Consider the following 19,143-nt stretch of genomic DNA (forward strand, 5'->3'; position numbering starts at 1 on the left):
GAGATCCGGTTTGTTTCTCTCTGACACACGTTTTTGTTCCACTTTTGCAGGAGTTTTTTGAGAATCCTGCTTTTCGCCCGGACGGCATGAAGCTCTATCCAACGCTCGTGATCCGCAGCACTGGTCTGTACGAGCTGTGGAAGACGGGAAGATACAAGAGCTACCCCCCTAGCACCCTGGTGGATCTGGTGGCCAGAATCTTGGCTCTCGTCCCACCGTGGACACGTGTGTACCGTGTTCAGAGGTAATTTTCTGTGGTGGGCTTTGGGTATTGATTTATCACACTTGGAGGGATTCTCGCTTTAATTGCAGCAAGATCTGACTCGGCCTCTTGCTATTTTTCAGTCGTAATCAGCAATGCACTAAAGATTTTTAAACTATCTATTCCGAATGGGAAAGGCCAAGTAGAACGAGAAGCCATTTACATTGAACTGCCTCCCTAACACACCCAGGAACGTCAGGATTTCTGGAGGCCCCGTTTTCACTGCCAGTCAGACGAGCATAGGATGTGGCACACGCATCACGCTAATGATAGTGATGGATAATTGCCTCTTGGCTGTGGGCGAAGTTTCCTATATTTATTACAGGAGCTCCGAGGCTTGTTTTTTTTTTCCTGTTGCTCTAAAGACTTCCTGTCTTTCCCCATGGGCATTGCAGGATTTTCATAAATGTATTACGGTAGCGCTGTTATTTCCATTCAGAAGCCTCCCTGCCTGGGGCGATAAGTAATACTTGCCCTAGCATTGTGTTTTCGGTGTGGGGTCCTTCTTGGATTATTTTTTCTGCTGTTATCTTCTACGGGTCTGATCGTAGGAAGGGAGGCTGTAGCACACTTACCTATTTTTGCATGTTGGCTTCCAGCTACACGAGCCAGAAATGGTGCCAGTGCCAGTGCAGGATGAGAAAGCCTTGTGCTTTACACCTCACCTGGCTGGACTTCTTTAGGACACTTGATTTTTGTGCCCTTTTGGAAATGTATTATGGAGCAGGGATAAGTGGGAAAACGAGGCAGAGAAGAAAGTTGCTGAAGGCAAGAAGCCCTGGGTAGCCTTGGCAAAGTATGGATGCAGCATTTTCAGTGGAATTTCTCAAACATCCATTTAAAAAACAACCTTGCTCCAAACTGTATTTATTGACACTAATACAAAAAGTACTAGGGACTGAGGAAGCCTTGTGGGTGGTGCAAAGCATCACTGAAAGAGAGGATGCACAAGCAAGGCCTGGTGGTGTTGAAGCTGGAGTGATAACAAGACGAGATGCAGTTCAGGGAAGTTTGAGATCAAGCTGTGAGGAGGTTGTGCTGCAAACTGGGAGACTGCCATGTGAAAACAGCAGAGGAGAAAATGTTTCCACTGTCTTGGTCCTTAATATAAATAAGCCACTGGTGAAAGCAGCTGTGGAAAGCATTTTTTTTTTCCCAAGATAACTTTTTGGAGACAGAGGTATGAATGCAGACTTCGGTAAGCCCTTATCTGGAATAATCCCCATCCTCAAGAAAATGAACCGTGGAAATACGTGCACAGGAGCATCAGTCTTCTCTTTGAAGGATAGAGGTGGACAGAAAATCTCTGCGAGTTTATGAGGGAAGGAAAATAACCTTTTAAGAAATGGGAAGATTGATTTGGGCACGGAACGAAATGGGAAATAGCCTCGGATAAAGTGACACAGGAAGGTGGAAATTTTCTGTCAGCCAAAGGAATGAGATTCTGGAGCTTTGCAGAGTCACCAAAGAGGAGGAGAAGAAAGTAGGAAGATAGTAAAGCTTGATTAGGCTGATGAATGTGAACACGTTTCAGCAGCCTGTGGTAACAGAGGCATGGAGTCAGTGACCAGGAGATCCTTCCTGCAGATCTCCTCTGCTGCGAGAGACTCGTGGCTGTAGCTCTGAGAAGGATGTGATTAAGAAGGCACAACACATCTTAGAGGAAATATCTACTTGATGTTCCCCCAGGCTTTTCACATCATTTGTTGAAGCATTATTGAAAGCAAATCTCCTGGCTTTCCTCCCTGCACGCCCATCTCTCTCTCCCTGATGGATTCCAGTACAGCCGTAGTGGCCCGTTTGTTGGTGATGCTCTTACCGTAGGTCGTATCTGAAACAAATGGCTTGATTCTTAGAGGAAAGCAGAAGTCTGCAGGTCTTCTCCTGAAGAACACGGGCCTGGCAAGGGGTTTGCTTGGTGTGCTGGTTTCCCAGAGCCTGATGACGGGTTTCTTCTGTCGGCGGCAGCAGCCCCCGTCCAGCTGTCATCCAGCTGTCAGTTATTATGTTCCAGTGGAATAGCTGTTTTCTTGCTGACTGCCTCAATGTTATCTGAAACTTGTTCGTGGTGATTACAGATTTTTACACCTCCAGTGCAAAGTCCAAAAGCTATTACTTTGATCTAAATTGCTTTCAGGGTCATTGTGTGACTGTGCAGCAGAATAATGAACAAAGCCAGATTTCTGAAGCATTCGTGGCCTCTTCCCAGCACTGCTTCGCCGAGGATAGCGACCGTTTCCAGCTCCCCATTGCAGCCCCCTGCGATGTTCCCATTCCCTCTCCCTCCCATCTGCTTCCCCAGCTCCTCCCTCCTTCACCTCTTGCATTTCAGGCTCTATTTCTGCCATCCTTCCAGTTTCAGCTTGCCTTCCTGGAAGGCAGCTTGTGCTGAGCTCCCTGCACGCTGCCTGGCTGTTCGGTACGTGCATTCGGGTTTTGTACCGAGCACCGCCAGAAAAAGGCTGAGCCATCCATCCCCTTCCTTATTAGGGCCACCGTGTGAGATCCCTACTAGCAGGTTTTCAGGAAACACAAGGGGCTTGATATTCTTGTAGTCTGCCACATATTGAAAATACTCAATTTAACAACTTGGGGGAGCGCGGGAGAGGCGTCCCTGGCAAAACGCCGCGGAAAGATTGAGATGCTAATGGCCGGTTGGAGGGGAATAATTCTTTGTGGTTACTTCGGAACTCTGGAGATGCTTTTTGCTGTGTTTGTCCTGAATGTTTGTGAACCTGAGCATTTGACAAACAGAAGATGAACCAGGCCCCGTTGAAGCTTCTGGCAAATTGCACATGAACTAGAGGAAGGTCGGGATTTAATCCCCCGTATCCCTCAACTTAGTTAGCATTTTAACAGCTCCTGAAATCAGTACATGGCTGTCTGGTGGGTGTTCAAAACAGGCCATTAATGTGCACACTAGCGATGCGCACGGGGTATTTGTTTAAATACTCTGCCCTCATTTGAAGTGCAGCTAGAGAAGCCATTTCTTGCTTGCTTTTTATTAAAAAGCTTGTTTTTCACATTTATATTTCAATTTAATTTGTTGCCTAGCAGGGAGATGAGAGAGGCTCAAGTTACTCTATCTTGTAATCTTCCATTTATTTACAGTAGATTATCTGCTCTTTCATAGCTGACTCTGGATTTAGCTAAAGACTTGGTACTGGAAGATGTTAGGCTGTTTTATCTACGTCCCTCCAGGAGAAATACATAGAGTCTGACTTTTTGGAGCCGTTCCATAATTAGAAAAAAGGCGTTTTAGTTAGATTATCACTGTAGACCTAACATGCCCTGATGAAAACGCTGTTCTCCTCTAGTGTGTCCTTTAGTCACAATGTGAAGTGCTCGTTTCCTCTAATTGAAGCTCTTTGAAGTATGTTGCGTTGGTTCTACAGCGTCGTATTTACTCAAAGAAATCCACGGAATAAACAAAGTGGTTGGCTAATTGTATTTTGCCTCAACGTTTTGGCACGCGAGGGTAAGAGACGAGGCATTTTGCATGGGTCTTTTGGCTTCTGGAGAAAGAAGAGTGAGGAAAACAGGGCGGGGAAGTAAAACCCAAGCCTTATGCTGGAGAAAGTTGTCCTGGAACTGGTGATGTGCGATGCTGAAATGGGAAGAGAATGGTGGAGTCTGAAGCACTCGTTTCATTCCTTACAGTAAAAGAAAAAACTCCTTTTCTTGGCCCCTTGCCAGCATCCCAGGCTTCTGTAAGGCGAAAGCGGCGCAAAGATCAAGTCTTTAGGACCCTTGAAGACCTTCCTCTTTTACGCAGCTGCTGCCAAACCCAGCAGTTGTTCGTGGTGGCCGTGATGCGAATGCAAGTCCTCAAGGAACCGAATAGATCAATTAATACATTTTAAGAGGTCATCAGACAGCTGCTAGATGGTGATGACTTTCAATCACTACTGAACCAAGATGGATTAAGCTAATTACATTACCAATTCCCTGAACCATCTCCTTCTCTGTATGCTTTTGTGATACTCTGTGCTTTACTCTTTGTCTACTCAAAAGGAGGAATACTCACCAAGGAATGTCTACGCATTAAGACCAACCTATTTTACAACATGCTGAGCGTCTTTCACACTTGTATAGCCCTTGTTTCTCTGGAGAGGATCTGAGGGATTTTGAATTTTCCAGTAGAGCACTTGGGCTGGTGTGTTATCAGAAGGGCCAGGGTGGAGTTTGAGCAGGAGGAGGGAGGAGAAGCATTTGGCATTGCTGTGGAAAACTGCATTCAAGAGAAGGTGTGTGTGGTTGGGATGTCCTTCTAATCGTCATGCTTCTCTTTCAGCTTGGTCTGGGTCCATAAATCCTCCCTTCCCTAGGGATAGTATCCTGCTTTCCTAATGTCAAGTGGGACAAACTACTCTGGAAGGCAGTGGAGAGGCCAAATTTCGTCTTCCTCTCAAACTCAATTTTAGTACTTCCCTTGGAGAGCTGAAAGAGGGCGCCTTGCCGTCTGCAGACCCACTGATTTATATTCCCACAGGAAGACCCTCAATTTTCTGGCCGGGCTTTGCTGCAAATCATCAGCTAAACAAAACTTTCTCACTTTTAAACAGCAAGCTTCCCGACATAAAAACGTTGTCATTCTGACAAATTTTCCCCGACGGGCGTTCAGCTCAGACCCGGCAGAAAGGCGAGCTCTGGTTGCCAAGCCCTGGTCTCCAGCAGCAGTGACCATGAAGAACATCTGACTTGGAGTCCTAGGCTAGGCACAGCCTGGGCTGGGTGATCCTTTTTTTTCAGTTTTTCAAGCAAAGAACTGAGAGCAAAATTGTAGCCTATTTCTCAGGGTTGTAAAAGCTTCCTTTTGTCTTCGGTCTTTTTTTACTAAAATGAACTCCGTTGCTTTTTCCCTTCATTTTCCTCCTGCTTTTAGTTGATTTTTTTTTGCCTGTGTTATTTCTTGTTCAACCAAATACTTGAAACAAAGGTAATTCAGGTAAGTTCTGTGGTCAGCTATTTGGGATCGTGGCCGAGGTGACCGTAATGGTACTTTCTGCTTTACTGCCTGCTAATGCAGTTGTTTGAGGCTTTTCTTTTTCCTTTAATACGCAGAGATATTCCGATGCCACTAGTGAGCTCCGGAGTGGAGCACGGGAACCTGAGAGAGCTTGCCTTGGCCAGGATGAAAGATCTTGGGACACAGGTAAAATATTTGTCGCTTGGTGTTGAGGGAGAGCTGTTCGATAATTCCACACAAAGCAGCAGATCCTTTTTGAGAAGAAAGTAGTGACCAGAATATGATACGATGATATCTTGGAAAACCTCTTTTTGTTTGACACATTTTGGTGGTTTTTAGTTTAGAATTTACCCCCGTTCCTGAAGGTACTTGATAACTATTTTCTTTTATTCAGGTTTTTAACAGAATGAAACCTTTTAAACCAGAGAGAAGGCAGGAGTGTTTATTTTTAATTTATGCTATTAGAAATTCTTCTTCCTTTCTCTTTCCCACGCATGCACTTACTTGACTAACAATTGGAAGAAAAGCTCTTAGGCTGAGGCCAGACAAATCTTCAAAGAGAGATTTCAGCACAGACAAATGAGTCTTGATATTCTTGATATTTCTAAGGTCAAATGAAAAATATGAGCAGGAGTGGAGAGGAGAGGAGGGAGGAAGTGCAATTATACTTGGAGTCAGAGGCAGGTATGCGTACCCAGCTGTGATGCTCCTCAGGAGGTCAACGTTGTCTGTGCCCCACACATTCTGCTCAGCCATAGTTTGAAAATCCTGCAGCCTCTGATGAAGTTAAAATCCTGCAGCCTCTGATGAAGTTATGCCTGAGTTCTGCCTTCCTTGGGACTGGGACACCCCAGTCCGTAGACAAAACATCACACAAACCCCATGCTCCTTCTGCCTGTTCCTGTAGGGCTTTAATTGCTTTGGTGTCCTGGTGCAGAGGCAGATCCTCACCACAGCTGTTCCATACACGTGATGTAGTGTTCCCTTCCTCCAGCTCACCTTTCCTTAAAGAGGTTTTAAGGTATTACTGCATCCAGCGGGATGGGAAAGAGGCCAGAGGGAGGCAACCCAGACTATAGTGAGAGCCTTGGCGCACCAGGAGGGATACGAAAGCCAAATCCAGATGTGTGGCTGCGTGTGCCGCTGGAGGAGTTAGATTTTGTTTTATTCTAATCGGGGCACAGGGGATCAGAGGGGAAGGCTTTGGAAAAAAAAAAAAAAAAAGAAAACAAATAGAGGAATGGTTTGAGGCAGTACAGTAATTACAGCTTTTACAGATGTACACAAGCTAACCTTTAATCTCTTTGCTTAAATACCAAGGATACCGAAGAAGCAATAATAAAGGTTTCATCTGCTGTGCTGTGTATTGTGTACCTGTAGCCCCACATAAACTCACGCTGCTGAACTACGTTGTCGGTGTTTAACATGGATTGTTCTCTAGGCTACGTGTAGCTCCCTACTGCCGTTGCCATCTCACTTGGATCTGGCAGTTGCGGTGCAAAAGATCGGCAAATAAACTCCAGACTGTCTTCCTTCCAGCAGGGTTTTCTCTACCAACTTAATCTCTCCTGAGCTGATGCCCTGCACTTTCTCCTTAAATCATTCCTTCCAGACTCTCTCCGGTAGCAAGCCGGGATTTGGCAGACAGCTTTTCTGGCCGCAAAAGCTTCCATCCCTCCTGCTGGCTTTTCACTTCAAAACCAGGCAGGGGGGACAACCTCCGTGCTGCAGCTAAGCCTTTTCAATTGAGCTCTTTAGGGCTAATAGTGAACTCTTCCCCGGTTTTGATGCTAAAACCACTTCACTTGATCTGAACCTGATCAAGACCAGCTGGAGAAACGGGGATATCTGATCTGTGGCGGTCAGGGCTGAGCCCGGTAACTGAGCTGAACCATTAAAGGGCTTGTCAAGCTGGCAGTCATCGTTGTTAGAAGACCCAAATCTGTAAAAAAAAAATCGCTGCTGTGCAGATGATTATAGATTTTAATTTAGTGAGGCAGAAACACTGCAGCTGGTGGAATGAGGAACCAGGCAGTCTGCTGCAATATAGCTTGAAATGTAAAGTACTGGTGTGATTTCCTCGTGTCAGAGGAGAAAACTAGAAATGTGCTCTGTCCTTTTTTCTCTTGGCTTGGAAAAGGAGAGAAGGCCAAGATGAGGAAGGGACTTGCAGGAATCTTATACCTATGCTCAGTAAAGATCAGCCAGCTGTGGCAGTTCTGGTTTATCCTCTCTTTGCAGAATGTCTCGGTGAGGAGTTTTTGAGGGCTGGGGATCAGGCGTGCCAACCCCACAACTGGTGTTCGCGATTGCTGGCAAGAAATTATTCCTGAGCAGCCCTGTTGGAGGCACAGGATGCTGGCCTTTGTGATTGCCAGCCGCTGGCTGCAACTGGAGCCATGCAAACGATAGATTGGGACACAGAATTTAACACCGTCATCTAAGAATACGTCATCCTTTCTCAGGTCTGAGGCTCTTCATGAAGAGAGGGAAGTGCCCTGCCTTTTACTGCGCTGTTCCGGGTAGTCAGACAGTTGTAAAACAAAGAAGAGTTCGCTCTAGAGTCATGGCACAACAGCGAATCCCAGTTTTGGCACAGCCCACTGTAAGAACAAACAAAAACCCACTTTCCCCTACTATTTGGGAGATTGTCGTATATTGATAATGGTATTGAAAAGGATTAAGAAGAGCACGGGGCATGAGATAGAGCTGTGATTGGTTTGGGTGTTCCGAGTTACTGTGTGAATTGCATTTTCCTTCTTTTCCTGCCTAAAAGTCTGGCTTTTTGGAAACATACGGCCAGGTAGGTGTTGTTGCTGATGGAGCAATTACGACCCGCTGGTGAAAGCTGTCTTCCTTCCTTCAAGCGCAGCAGTGAGCACCAGTTCTTGTGCGATCGTTTAAGAGCAAGAAAAGAGTTGCTGAAAATCACAAGCTGACTATTTAAGGACTCTGGTGCCTTGGCAGAGATTTTGCCAACATTAGATCTTTCCAGTGTAGGGTAAAAATGCATTATGCCAAAGTCTTTCTCTGTTTTTCTTCTATGGATGCTGACTTCCCCTCCAGACCCTGCCGTTTGTGAATCAAAGGGTACTTTTCCTCACGAACCATAATGGTTGCTCAGTGAATTGATTTTTACCAGCATGTCTTCCCATTTAGTACAAAGAACTCTTTCCAAGATGTATCAGGGATGGACTGGTGAGCATTTATATATTGAAGCCGACCCATTTGAAATTCAACCTTGCAACTTCATGCTACGTCAGCTTAGTTTTGAACCCAACGGTTGGCTGGAAATCCGTGTTTTTCAGACCCTAATATTTTTCTCTCCCTTTCTTTTCCAAGTGCCGTGACGTAAGGACAAGAGAGGTTGGAATTCAAGAAATTCACCATAAAGTGAGACCGTATCAGGTAGGATTTGTCTGCTTTATAAGAGCTTGCTTCAGACACAATTAGTTACATGCATTTATGGGGGTGTTGGGATCCATTTGTTTGCCTTTGAAGCTGGATCCAGTTTTCCATTTATTTTCGCAGCCACCTTGGAGGTCTTTTGTTTGACAGCAGTCACGTGTTGGAATTTATGGCCCACCATATTCAACGAACTGACTACAGTCACCAGTTATTTGAGTATTTGCACTGCTGTAACAAAACAAGCAATTCTTTTTACCTCTTCTCAACCTTCCCTTTTCTCCCCCCTCGTTAAAAAAAAAAATGGATTTGGAAAATAGCAAAACCACAGTATGCGCATGCTGAACAGGAGCCAATATTTAGCAAGGCGAATTTACAGCCTTTTGTGTGGATGTGTATGTTTGTATAGGCAAACACAGCATGTATAAATCCACTTCTGCACATCTCTCTGTACGTATTAATGTCAGCGGGTCCATTGAGCACGTAACACATGTTGTATTTTCCCTTCCTGAAATAGTTCACAAAAAGATTGCCATGCTTATTTTATGGAAAGGAAAAGATACGCGGCTGAACTGGAGACATTCAGTTCAGGAAACCAATCCTCCATCTCACTCCAGTTACAAGAAGGGATCGATTCTTCCAGGGAGTGGCCAGGACGTCCATGGCCATGTTGGGACCAAGGAGATGAGCTTTCAAACCTCGTATTGTGTGGGATCCATCTGAGTATGCACGTATGCTGTGCCATATAAACGACATCCTGGAAGTATTCTCTTCCTGTTCCTTTGCTGACAGCAAGGAGAGACTGCAGTGATTACAGAGTTTGTTCATCACATATTGTCTCTTCTTTCAAACATGAATTCTTTGTGCCAGACGGCAAGCACTGCCTCTCAAGTAGAAAGCTGTCAGAATGACACGCTGTGCAGCGGGCACATACCCACTTTCTAAATGTGACTGACTAAACCGGGACTAATCTATGTGTCAGCACAGAGATTCCGAGCTGAGGTCTTCTCACTTGCGTTTTGGAAGCTCTGCGGCGTATTTAGGCGTCAAAGAGGCTCCAAGTGAGGTGCCAGAAGTAGCATGAATATTCTCCGAGCTTGGTATCTGAAAGATGTCCTCGCTTTGCAAATCAGAGACTACTGCGAGCCATATTCTGTTTTTCTCCTGCCGTCATGTAGAGTCAGCTGGAGTGGAATATTTCCCATCTCGCTGACTGCATAGCAGAAATCCAGCATGGAAATCCGTAATGATCCCAAATAAATTATCTTGTTCTTGCTAGATTTGTGCTGTACAGACCCATTTGCACAGCCTCTCCGCCCCTTCCCTGTTTCCTAATCTGTGGTCATTTCACAAAATATCTTCCGAAGATGTCTGCTGTCAGCAGTGCTAATCTAATTTAAATTGTAAATTCCTAGAGTAGTTAGCAAATAGCTTATCACCGGGTTTTCAAAGCAACATTATGTTGAATATTCCCTTTGTTAAACTCATGTCTCTGAGTGGCAGGAGGATGTCATTATGTAGTCCTAGCCAAATTTATCATGACAGCAACCAGGAGAAAAATTCAGAAGGCGGTATCATTTTTCACGAGCTTTAGACTAATGACAAGGTACGATGTTTTTCTCGGCTTTGTAAATAAACAACACATTCTCTTGGTAAGAGAGACGATCATGTCAGATGTAAAATAAATTAATCGTTTCCTGTAATTAGTTACACTTTATGCAACTTCTTTCTGTTCAGGATCAGTAGGCTGTATGGGTTTTCATAATGGTGATGGTGTGTCTGCTTTTAAAAGTCTTTCAAACAAATCGGTTTGAAGTGGATTACTTCCCCTAGCTGGTTATTTACAGAGCTGTCTCTAAGCTCCCTTTTCAATTAGTGGCACTTCTCCATTGCAGACGAAGGTATTCGCTTGCTCTCAGGATGGTTAGAGATGCGTAGCGCTACGTAACAGCCTTAAAAATGCTCTGGTGGATTGCTGCTGGAAAGAGAGGTTGGACTGACAGGTTTTGAAAGGCAAGGGGCAATGCCAGCTCTGTTACGATCTCTGCTTTAACACTAATGCAGTGTTCATATCTGTGAGAAGCTGCTGTTTCTACAAAACAGGGTTTTTTTGCATCAAGATAACGATCTTGGTGTAGAGCCTTAGTGAGGGTAAGGCAGGCTTTAAAGCAGGGAGTAGCTGCTGTAGGTCAGGTGTAATCAGCGCCTGGGTTTTCCCTTTATTTGTCACGGTAAGGTTAAGACAGACCGCACCAGCCAGGTCTGCGTATCGACATGGTCAGCCACCCTAATGAGAATTATTCTTACCCAGCGTGCAGGGAGGAGGGACTGCCGTAGGGAACTTCAGCGTGCAGTATGTGGCTGTGCACCGAGCGACGCGGAGGTGAGCCAGGCTGGCTTTTGCCAAGTTTCTACCAGTAGCCCAGAAGGAGAAAGCTTCGTGCATCTCGTGAGTCGCTGCAAACCCTTTGAGGGGATTTTTTTTTATCCTAGGCCCCTCTGTTACGCCCGGTGGGGAATACAAAAGACTTGACCCAAGACTTTTCGGAGCAGATGAGGTTGTCTGCTACGTGCTTCTGATGCTACAAAAATACACGCAGTATAAAGCTGCCTGGTGAAGGTTCCTGCAGTCTTACTTCATCTGTCTACCAGTGCCTTTTGGACTGGATGTTGGCATAACAGGACACCTAGGCCTACTGGAGAACAAGCAACGGAGCCACGTTTTCCGGTTGTGTTTTGTTTTTGTCCTCGGGAGAACTCAGAAGTCCTCAAATCTTGCCGCTTTGAACTCTCAGTATAGCAGCGCATAACAACATCGTGTTTTTTACATCAGCACTCAGCTTCAACCTAACTGCCTGTCTGCGGTGGCTTCCCCATATGACACGAACAGCCCAATCTGGCTATTTCGGAAAATCTCATACTTTCTTGTTTTCCCGTACATTTCCATTTTACTCGTGGTGTTATGTACACAAGGAGCAGATCTGGACCAGCCCGCGCCAGCCGGCCTTAGCAAGCTGGAGTGTAGCTGTGCTGCCAGAGAATTTGGCACATTGGCAGACATCTGTTCGGGCACTTACCCCGTGAGCTGTACGTCAGTGCTGAAACGAGCCCTGCTTCTGTAGTCAGTAAGGGATTTAATTGTGAGCTGTGCTCACCCAGGCTTCGTCATGGAGTAGAGCAGGCAGGCGACAGAATCCCTTATGGCTTTTCTGTAAACAAATCTTTAATTCATGGATTTCTGGGTATTAGAGGATTTGCAGGAAAAAAAAAATACAGATGTCCTTTGCTTGAGTCTCTGTAGTAGTACTGGGAAGAGCATGGCAAGGTGTAGACAGGGATCAATCCTGTATTGTGCCATCGGGAAGGAAATGTTGGATACACCAGTGCCACGCTTGTGCACAGGGCATCCCCGCTTGTTGGCCATTCACATTTGAGTTCCTAGAGTCAAAGGAGTCTTTCAAAGTTGAGGAGGTATGTCTACACAATGGTTTTAGTTTAGCTCAGGGGTGGGCTTTTGAAATAAGTACTCTGATCAGTCTCTAACTTCAAAACCATCAGGAAACACAAAACCTGCTTGCTTTCAGGTTAATTTAGAAGCTGCCTTCCAGGAGCACACCTAGTGTACCTGAGACATTAACGGGTGCCTAGTTCTTGGGGTGAGACTGGAACTGAAAACCCCCAACCGTGTTCTGTGTGGGCATCAGGTCCTCAATACCACAAGCTACGCAAGGGCTGCAGCCACTCACCTGTTGAGCCAGGCAAAGAGGGAAATAATTCTGGTCTGCTTAGCAGCTGGTTGTTGCACATGGGCAAGGAAGTCCCTGCAGCAAGGCTGGGTCGCTGTTCCAGCCACAGCAGCTCAATTCAGGGCACAAATAGAGTGACTCACGTCGCCAGAGATGTGACTTTCATCATCAGCAACAGGATATGTCAAATTAACTCAGTGCTAACTCTGCTACAAATAAACGCTGCTACCGTTAGGGGAGGTTTGCTCAGGTCTCACGTTGCCGTGAGGAAGCTTGATTTTGTGTAGCTTCTTGGGTCCTGGGGCAGATCCTTGATGATGGTAGGTCATGATAACATGAAAAAGACATTTCTGCTTTCTTCTCCATCGGTTACTCTTTATAGCTTCTAGGTGCTCTGCAGAACCAATTTCTTCTACCCAAGCATGATCTTGATTGTATTCCCCACCGTCAGCTCCCACTTTGCTTTTCCTTTCCAGTTGCTGTGATCCTCAGAACTGCCTTTATGTAGGTCGTTAGCGAAAACTGGATTTGAGGCAAGTGGTGTGTTGTTACTGGTCAGTTCTCAGGGTACCTGTCGGGATGGGTTCGGTGTCTCTGATACAATCTAAATGAGTAAGCAGGCTGATTCTGTAAAACCTACATGTGATTTGTGATGTGTTGCAAAGATTTCTGGAACCCAACGGACACTCAACACCAACTGCTTCACATCAACGCTTGTTGCAGTTTGCTCGTGTAGGTATATCCAGGGTGTTTGCTGGAAAAAAAAAACAGCTGATAATTAGTAAAGTTAATGGCTGCTTAGAAAACCCATGCTCTATAGACACCTCAGGCTTTTTCTTGTGCAAATCAGTAAAGACACAGTCCTAAATGCAGGTTTAGATGCAAAACCACTCGTTCTACATTAGCTAAGTTGCTGTTGGAGCTGAATTTCAATTACAGCAAGTCCCTCGGTTAGTCAAAAGAGTTGCTGCCCTCATCGATCTTGCAGTAATTATGAAAAGTAACTTAAGAATCACGGTTTTAGGCTGCTGACTTAAAAACTGGCGGCCACGTGGGTTCCCAGCCCTTCTGGAAGCATGCAAATAGGCACAGAAGAGTAGTTCTGTCCCATTGTCAAAGATGTTTCTATCAAAGTGGTCCGGGTTTTTATCTTTAATGATTGCAGGATTATCAGTTCTTATCCAGTACTGCTGAAATCCATCTGGAATTAAATTGGCCTTTAAGAAAGCACTTCATGTCTTCTCTGAATCATCATAGTTTATGGACCCATGAAATTGGTTTTGGTCTGTTCAACATGTTGCTTCAATATCTTTAACAGTTCTTTTCTCTTGTCTTTTCCTCTTCGTACTCTTCATTGCTTCTTCTCTCCGACCAGATTGAATTGGTCAGAAGAGATTATGTGGCCAACGGTGGCTGGGAGACCTTCCTGTCCTACGAAGACCCAGAACAGGACATTCTCGTTGGCCTTCTACGACTGCGGAAGTGTTCAGAGGAGTCCTTCAGACCCGAGCTGAAAGGAGGTGTTTCCATCGTCCGGGAGCTGCACGTGTATGGGAGCGTGGTCCCAGTGAGCAGCCGGGATCCTTCAAAATTCCAGCACCAGGTACCTCAAGCCATCTTTATTTTTCATCTGTGCTTCTTTTTTGCGCCCCACCCTCCCAGTATAATTAGAGAAGAATTTTAATTTCATCTCCGAGCTTCATTCTTTCTTGGAATACAGTCAACTGCAGTGAAAAACAGAATTGAATCTAAGCTCCTTCTTGTATTTCTTGTGCTGAAATCCTGCTGTTTCTGAGTTTTTGCTAGCGTGATAGTGTTTAGGCAGTCACCACTGCTCTGAGATTAAAATAAAAAGCATGGCTGAATGCTATCTGCGTTACTCATGCCCATACAATACGAGAGCTCATTACCTGCTGCTAATTTGGCTTTCAAGTGCTAAGCAGCTCTGGTTGTGAGGTATCTCTCCTGTGATATCCTGTACTGTTCATACATCAGACTTCGCTGCAAACTGAGTAAGAGCAAAACAAAGGGATACATCCGTCGTGTCTTTCTATTTCCTCCTAAAATGGATCTTGTTCAAGAGATGAATTTCACTTCTGAAATCTAAAGTAATTACAGATGGGAAGGCGAGATTTTTTTTGGTCCTTCCCAGTTTTCCTTGAAGGGAACATTTACTGAACGAGAGAATATTTTATCTCAAAATGCAAAGAATGGGGCGGAAAGCTGTGTTTCTCATTCCTTGCAGTGAGTTGTATGAAAATTGCACATTATCCTTCTGCTGCGTGTAACATGCCGTGGCTTGCGGTGAGCAAAAAATGTGAATTAAATTTTGCCCTGGTAGATTTTGAACCTTTCAACTGAGCTTTTAAAAAAGCAATCAGTTTGTCCTCGGTGCCAGAACCGCTCAGGGCTGATGTTTTAAATTAACTTCCTTGTATTTATTAATCTTTCCCTGAGTATATGTGGTAAGATGCGGTTCTGTTGGACGCTGATGACGTGTGGCCCTAACGCAGTGGCTGTTTTTAAAAATAAGAACAAAAGAATGGTGAATTTACCCACTGCAAAACAGCTGACGGTTCAAAATTTAAGAAGGGAAAAGTGGTCGTCGGAAGTGTTAAAAAAAAAATAAAAAGTAAAAAAAAATCAATTGGAAGTAGCCAACTGCAGACCTTAAAATAGGCTGGAAATTGAAATTTCATGGCACGTGACGCACTGGTGTTCATTTGGAATTGTCAGCGTTCAAGAGGTTAAGCAGAAAACGTTTTTTTGCTGTTGCGGGGACAATTTCTGATTAGAGGAACATTTTAGAACGAAGATTTTTGTGTGTTGTTTAAAAACGCCTCGAAGTGGTAAGTGTTTTTAGAATTAAATCACATCCACTTCGGGTTTCAGCGCAGCCTGAGTCTGTACGTGTCGTCAGGAAAAGAGATGAACAAAGAGCCATAGTTCCTGCATGTTGGAAGTGAATTAATCCAATCCATTATTGCCAGATATATAGGACAACTAAGTTGTTAAATAGAGTGGAAAGGCTCTTCCCTTGTTTTGAAGCATTATTTTGATTCCAGTAGCACCCCTGCTGTGCAAGATTTCCACCCATAAATAGAGGCGTGGATCTGCTCCAGAATCTTAACGTGTTCTGCTGCAATCCTTTTTGCTTTGGCATGTTCTGTCTCACGAGCTGAGCCTCGGAGGTGTCCCGGGAGTTCCGGAGAGCGGTGTAGGTCTGCAGGAGGCACGCAGGTGGCTCGATGCAGGCCTTGACACCCAGACAAGCCTGGTGGCCGCTGCGTGCTTCGGTTCTTCAGCCTGAAACGGGCACGGGAACAGCTCCTGGCTCCCGGAGGGGCAGTGGAAATAAAGATTGTGAGGCTCTAAGGCAACAGTTGTATCAGAAAAGCCAACGGCAGCTCTAGCCACATCCATTGCAACTGGTTTCCCCGGCCAGAATTGCAATTTAACAGTATAGGCACCCACATCCAGTGCCTGTGCTCCGTATTTGATCCCCAGCATTAAGCCAGGTCAGGATGGATGGTTGTGTTGGGGCTTGGTCATTTCAGCAGGACAGACTTCTCAGCGCGAGGAGTCGCGGGATGCGTACCAAGTTGACTTACCCTCACTGGATTTAACTTCGTTCTCTTTCTGCCCCTGAGAAGCTGCCAGGCACTAGAGCTGCATAATTTCACGTTCTGAAGAAGAAAGAACCAAAAACTGGGAAAGCTGCCCGGTAAAGTTCAGCGTTAGTGCCTCTGTGCAGCGCTCTTCCCAGGCCGCTGTACTTTGCCCTCTCCTGCAATAAGATTCTGATCATTCCTGTGCCTGAACATACGCCTGTTGGAAATGTACTAATGCTTACATTCTGACCTTGCTTATACTTTCTATTTTTACAGAACTTATATTTTCTTCCTGCTATTTCTCCTGTTACAGGGCTTCGGTATGTTGCTCATGGAGGAGGCAGAAAGAATAGCCAAGGAGGAGCATGGGTCATGGAAAATTGCTGTAATTTCAGGTACCTCTGCTTTATCCTTTTTTTTTTCATCTTAATCTGAAAATAAACCCACTACAGCTAGCACCACTGCTGTGAACATTCATCGTATTAGCTTGAAAATGAGCATCAGCAGATGCTTCTTAGTAATGGAGTCAAATTCCATCAGAGCTTTGTCCAGTACAATACTATTATCGTAAGCAGCATACCAGAGGACGCGCCGCAGGGATCCATCCTGCTCTTAGCGCTGAAGGAGACAGACTGCGTGACCATGGGTGGCTTCCTCCTCCGAAGGCTGCTATTTCTGAGCTCGCTGATTCGGCCCCGTCACAGGTTGTTATTGCTGAGGGCTGCTTTCCAGAGTTGGTGAGGATAGAAAATTGCCAGCCTCCATTTTCGAGCCTTTCTCCAAGTACCGTCATTAGGGTGGACAGATGTGCTTTTAGGATACATTAGGCATTATCATGAAGAAGCGAGCTGTGTAAGAAGGAGCTGCAGCCCTTTCTCCTGTTTCATTTTCAAGGCATTGTGACTAAAAAGAGCGGCAGCAGCTCACAGTGTGTGTGTGTGTGTGAAGTCAAGGTCAGAAGTACCTTTGTGCATTAATTTATTCTTACATTAGCAGTTACGGTAGTTACAGAAAGCTTTTACAGGCATGTAGGTTCTGTAACAGAGGAAGCTGGTGAATTGTATGGGGAGAGAAACTCTTGTTGGCCTGAGATGCGTTTGTGCTTTGGGACTTGACAAGAAGAGCTGTAACTTAGGGCTTTAAAAAAAAAAACAATAACCCTCTCCCTCCCCACCAAAAACCACTGAAAAGCAGCAAACCACAGATCGGATCCAAGCTGCCGAGTGCTGAAGCGAACAGCCCGTGTGTGTGTGTGTGATTCCAGCTGTGTCATGTCACGGGGTGCAGGAGAGCTGAAGTGAGCTGTCTCAACAAGTACTCGTGACGAGGGCCAGAGCCTGAGCGAGGACAATGCGCAGGCGGTAGCCAGATGCTTCAGGATAATTCTGTATTCTCTAGATTCCCTGTTCCTTCTTTTCTTAAGACACAGGCCAGCCGTGTTGCCCTGTGGCTGCTGCACAGGAGTCGATTTGAAAATTTGAACGGGGAATTTCATTTGGTTAAGAAATGTCCGTGCCAGGTAGCTCCTCAAGTGGAAATGTTGGTTTTTTGGTGTTTTTTTTGGCCGGTAGCATCTTGGTTTGGGATGCACGGAGAGAGGCAGCCGCAATCTCCCTGTGATAAAGAACATTTAGCTCATCAAGAACAGAAAACACAAAGCCATTGCTAAAAAATGATCTGTGGAAGTTACTAAGTTTAGCTGTATTTTCGCAATCTGATATGAAGAATGCCTTCTTTGCATTGAAATGCAGTGCAAGAGGTCTGTCCTGCTGCGTGCACAGTCTGTGTCGTCTTACCAAGACCTTGTCTGTGATTTTTAATTTCTTTTTCCTGGACTGCAGAATACGATAGGGTACAAATTGTCTCTATAACAGACCACTACAGCAGCTGCAACCAACAGAAGTTTTCCAGCTGTTTCCTTGGAGATGATTTCACTTGAATTTCAGTTCTCCCGTAAGTTTTATCTGAAATACAAATGCAGGCAGAAGTTCTTCCTGCATTGGAGGATGAGCTTGTTTTTGCTGCTTTTGGTTTCGGAATAGATTTTTAATCTGGGAAGCCGTTGGAAGGTTAGGGCTCCAACATATTGCAAAATTTTCCCTGCTGTCTAGAGAGAAGCCTGCAAGGGAAATCTGCTTTCAGAATGTCTCTCGCAGGGCTCCCTATCTCATTAGTACTACGTGTTTTTATTAACGCCTTGTTGCAGTGTTTTCTTTAACAGTGTCCTTTCTTCACCAGTATTTTCCAGCCTGGCATTTAATGGCTACATCAGTCCTAGTTAATTAAATAGTGCCAGAACATCCAAACTGCCTCTTCAGGGAACGGGCCGCGATGCATGCTGCTGCATGCTCTCTGCCAGAGAACTGTGTGGGTCAGCGCTAGTCCTTCTGGACCAAAACCTTCCCGAGGCTCTGCTGGTAAAGTAACAGAGTGAATCGCTGAGTTTCTGTGCTCTTGACAGTTCTTATCTTGCAAATTAGAAATACTTTCCTTCTCTCTTTCATTTCTTCAAAAAGAAACGCGTGAGGTTTTAAGGAAAGGCTTTCCAAAGGATTGTGATCGTTGGCTGTAGGTTAGGGCTCATCCCTAAGATTCAGGTTCAGCTCTGGTTAGAAATTAGCAGCAGTCGTCATCTGCGACTGTTCCCTACCCTAGGACATCTCCTACTGATGGATTAAGGGCAGCACGTTGCCCCGAGTGGCAGGGTGTCCCTTGGCGTCCCGCTGCTGCCCGGGAGCCTTGCTCTGCTCTGCCCATCACTGAAGACACTTCCCTCTCTCCACGCCAGGAGTCATGCGGCTGCTCTGGGGTCTGCTCCCCCTGTAGAGAAGGGATCGGGGAGCCAGGTATGTCCAAGTGTGGCCGTCAGAGCCTCACTTGCTAGAAAACCTCTCACCATGGAGGAGCGTGTTAGCTGCCAGAGCCAATTTTCCTCCATCCAGGCACCCCAGAGGACTTCAGTCACAATCTTTTCCCCTCTGACTCCGCTTCCTTCCCACGTGTAACCAAGTCAATGCTCTGAATTAAACAGGTTTTCACTTCCCTGCAAGCTCGCATGTCCCCTTCGCTGGGTCAGGCGTCGTGTCTTGCACTTTCCCATTCCTTGCTTCCAGGAGGGCACAAATTCCTCCCCCCTCAGCAGTGAGTCAG

The 19,143-nt window shown here is 45.5% G+C and overlaps 1 protein-coding gene across 2 annotated transcripts in view; it reads left to right on the forward strand.

Annotated features, from left to right (window-relative positions):
* Positions 1–19,143, forward strand: part of ELP3 (elongator acetyltransferase complex subunit 3) — a 92,675-nt gene that overhangs the window by 48,905 nt on the left and 24,627 nt on the right. For both annotated transcript variants that reach the window (XM_035321241.1, XM_035321240.1), the window contains exons 10-14: positions 51–244; positions 5,327–5,417; positions 8,574–8,639; positions 13,758–13,985; positions 16,307–16,388. In XM_035321241.1, coding sequence (XP_035177132.1) covers positions 51–244; positions 5,327–5,417; positions 8,574–8,639; positions 13,758–13,985; positions 16,307–16,388 — 661 coding nt within the window. The remainder of the gene's footprint in view (positions 1–50; positions 245–5,326; positions 5,418–8,573; positions 8,640–13,757; positions 13,986–16,306; positions 16,389–19,143) is intronic.

This window comes from Oxyura jamaicensis, chromosome 3 (assembly GCF_011077185.1).
Source record: "Oxyura jamaicensis isolate SHBP4307 breed ruddy duck chromosome 3, BPBGC_Ojam_1.0, whole genome shotgun sequence".
NCBI classification, from domain to species: domain Eukaryota; kingdom Metazoa; phylum Chordata; class Aves; order Anseriformes; family Anatidae; genus Oxyura; species Oxyura jamaicensis.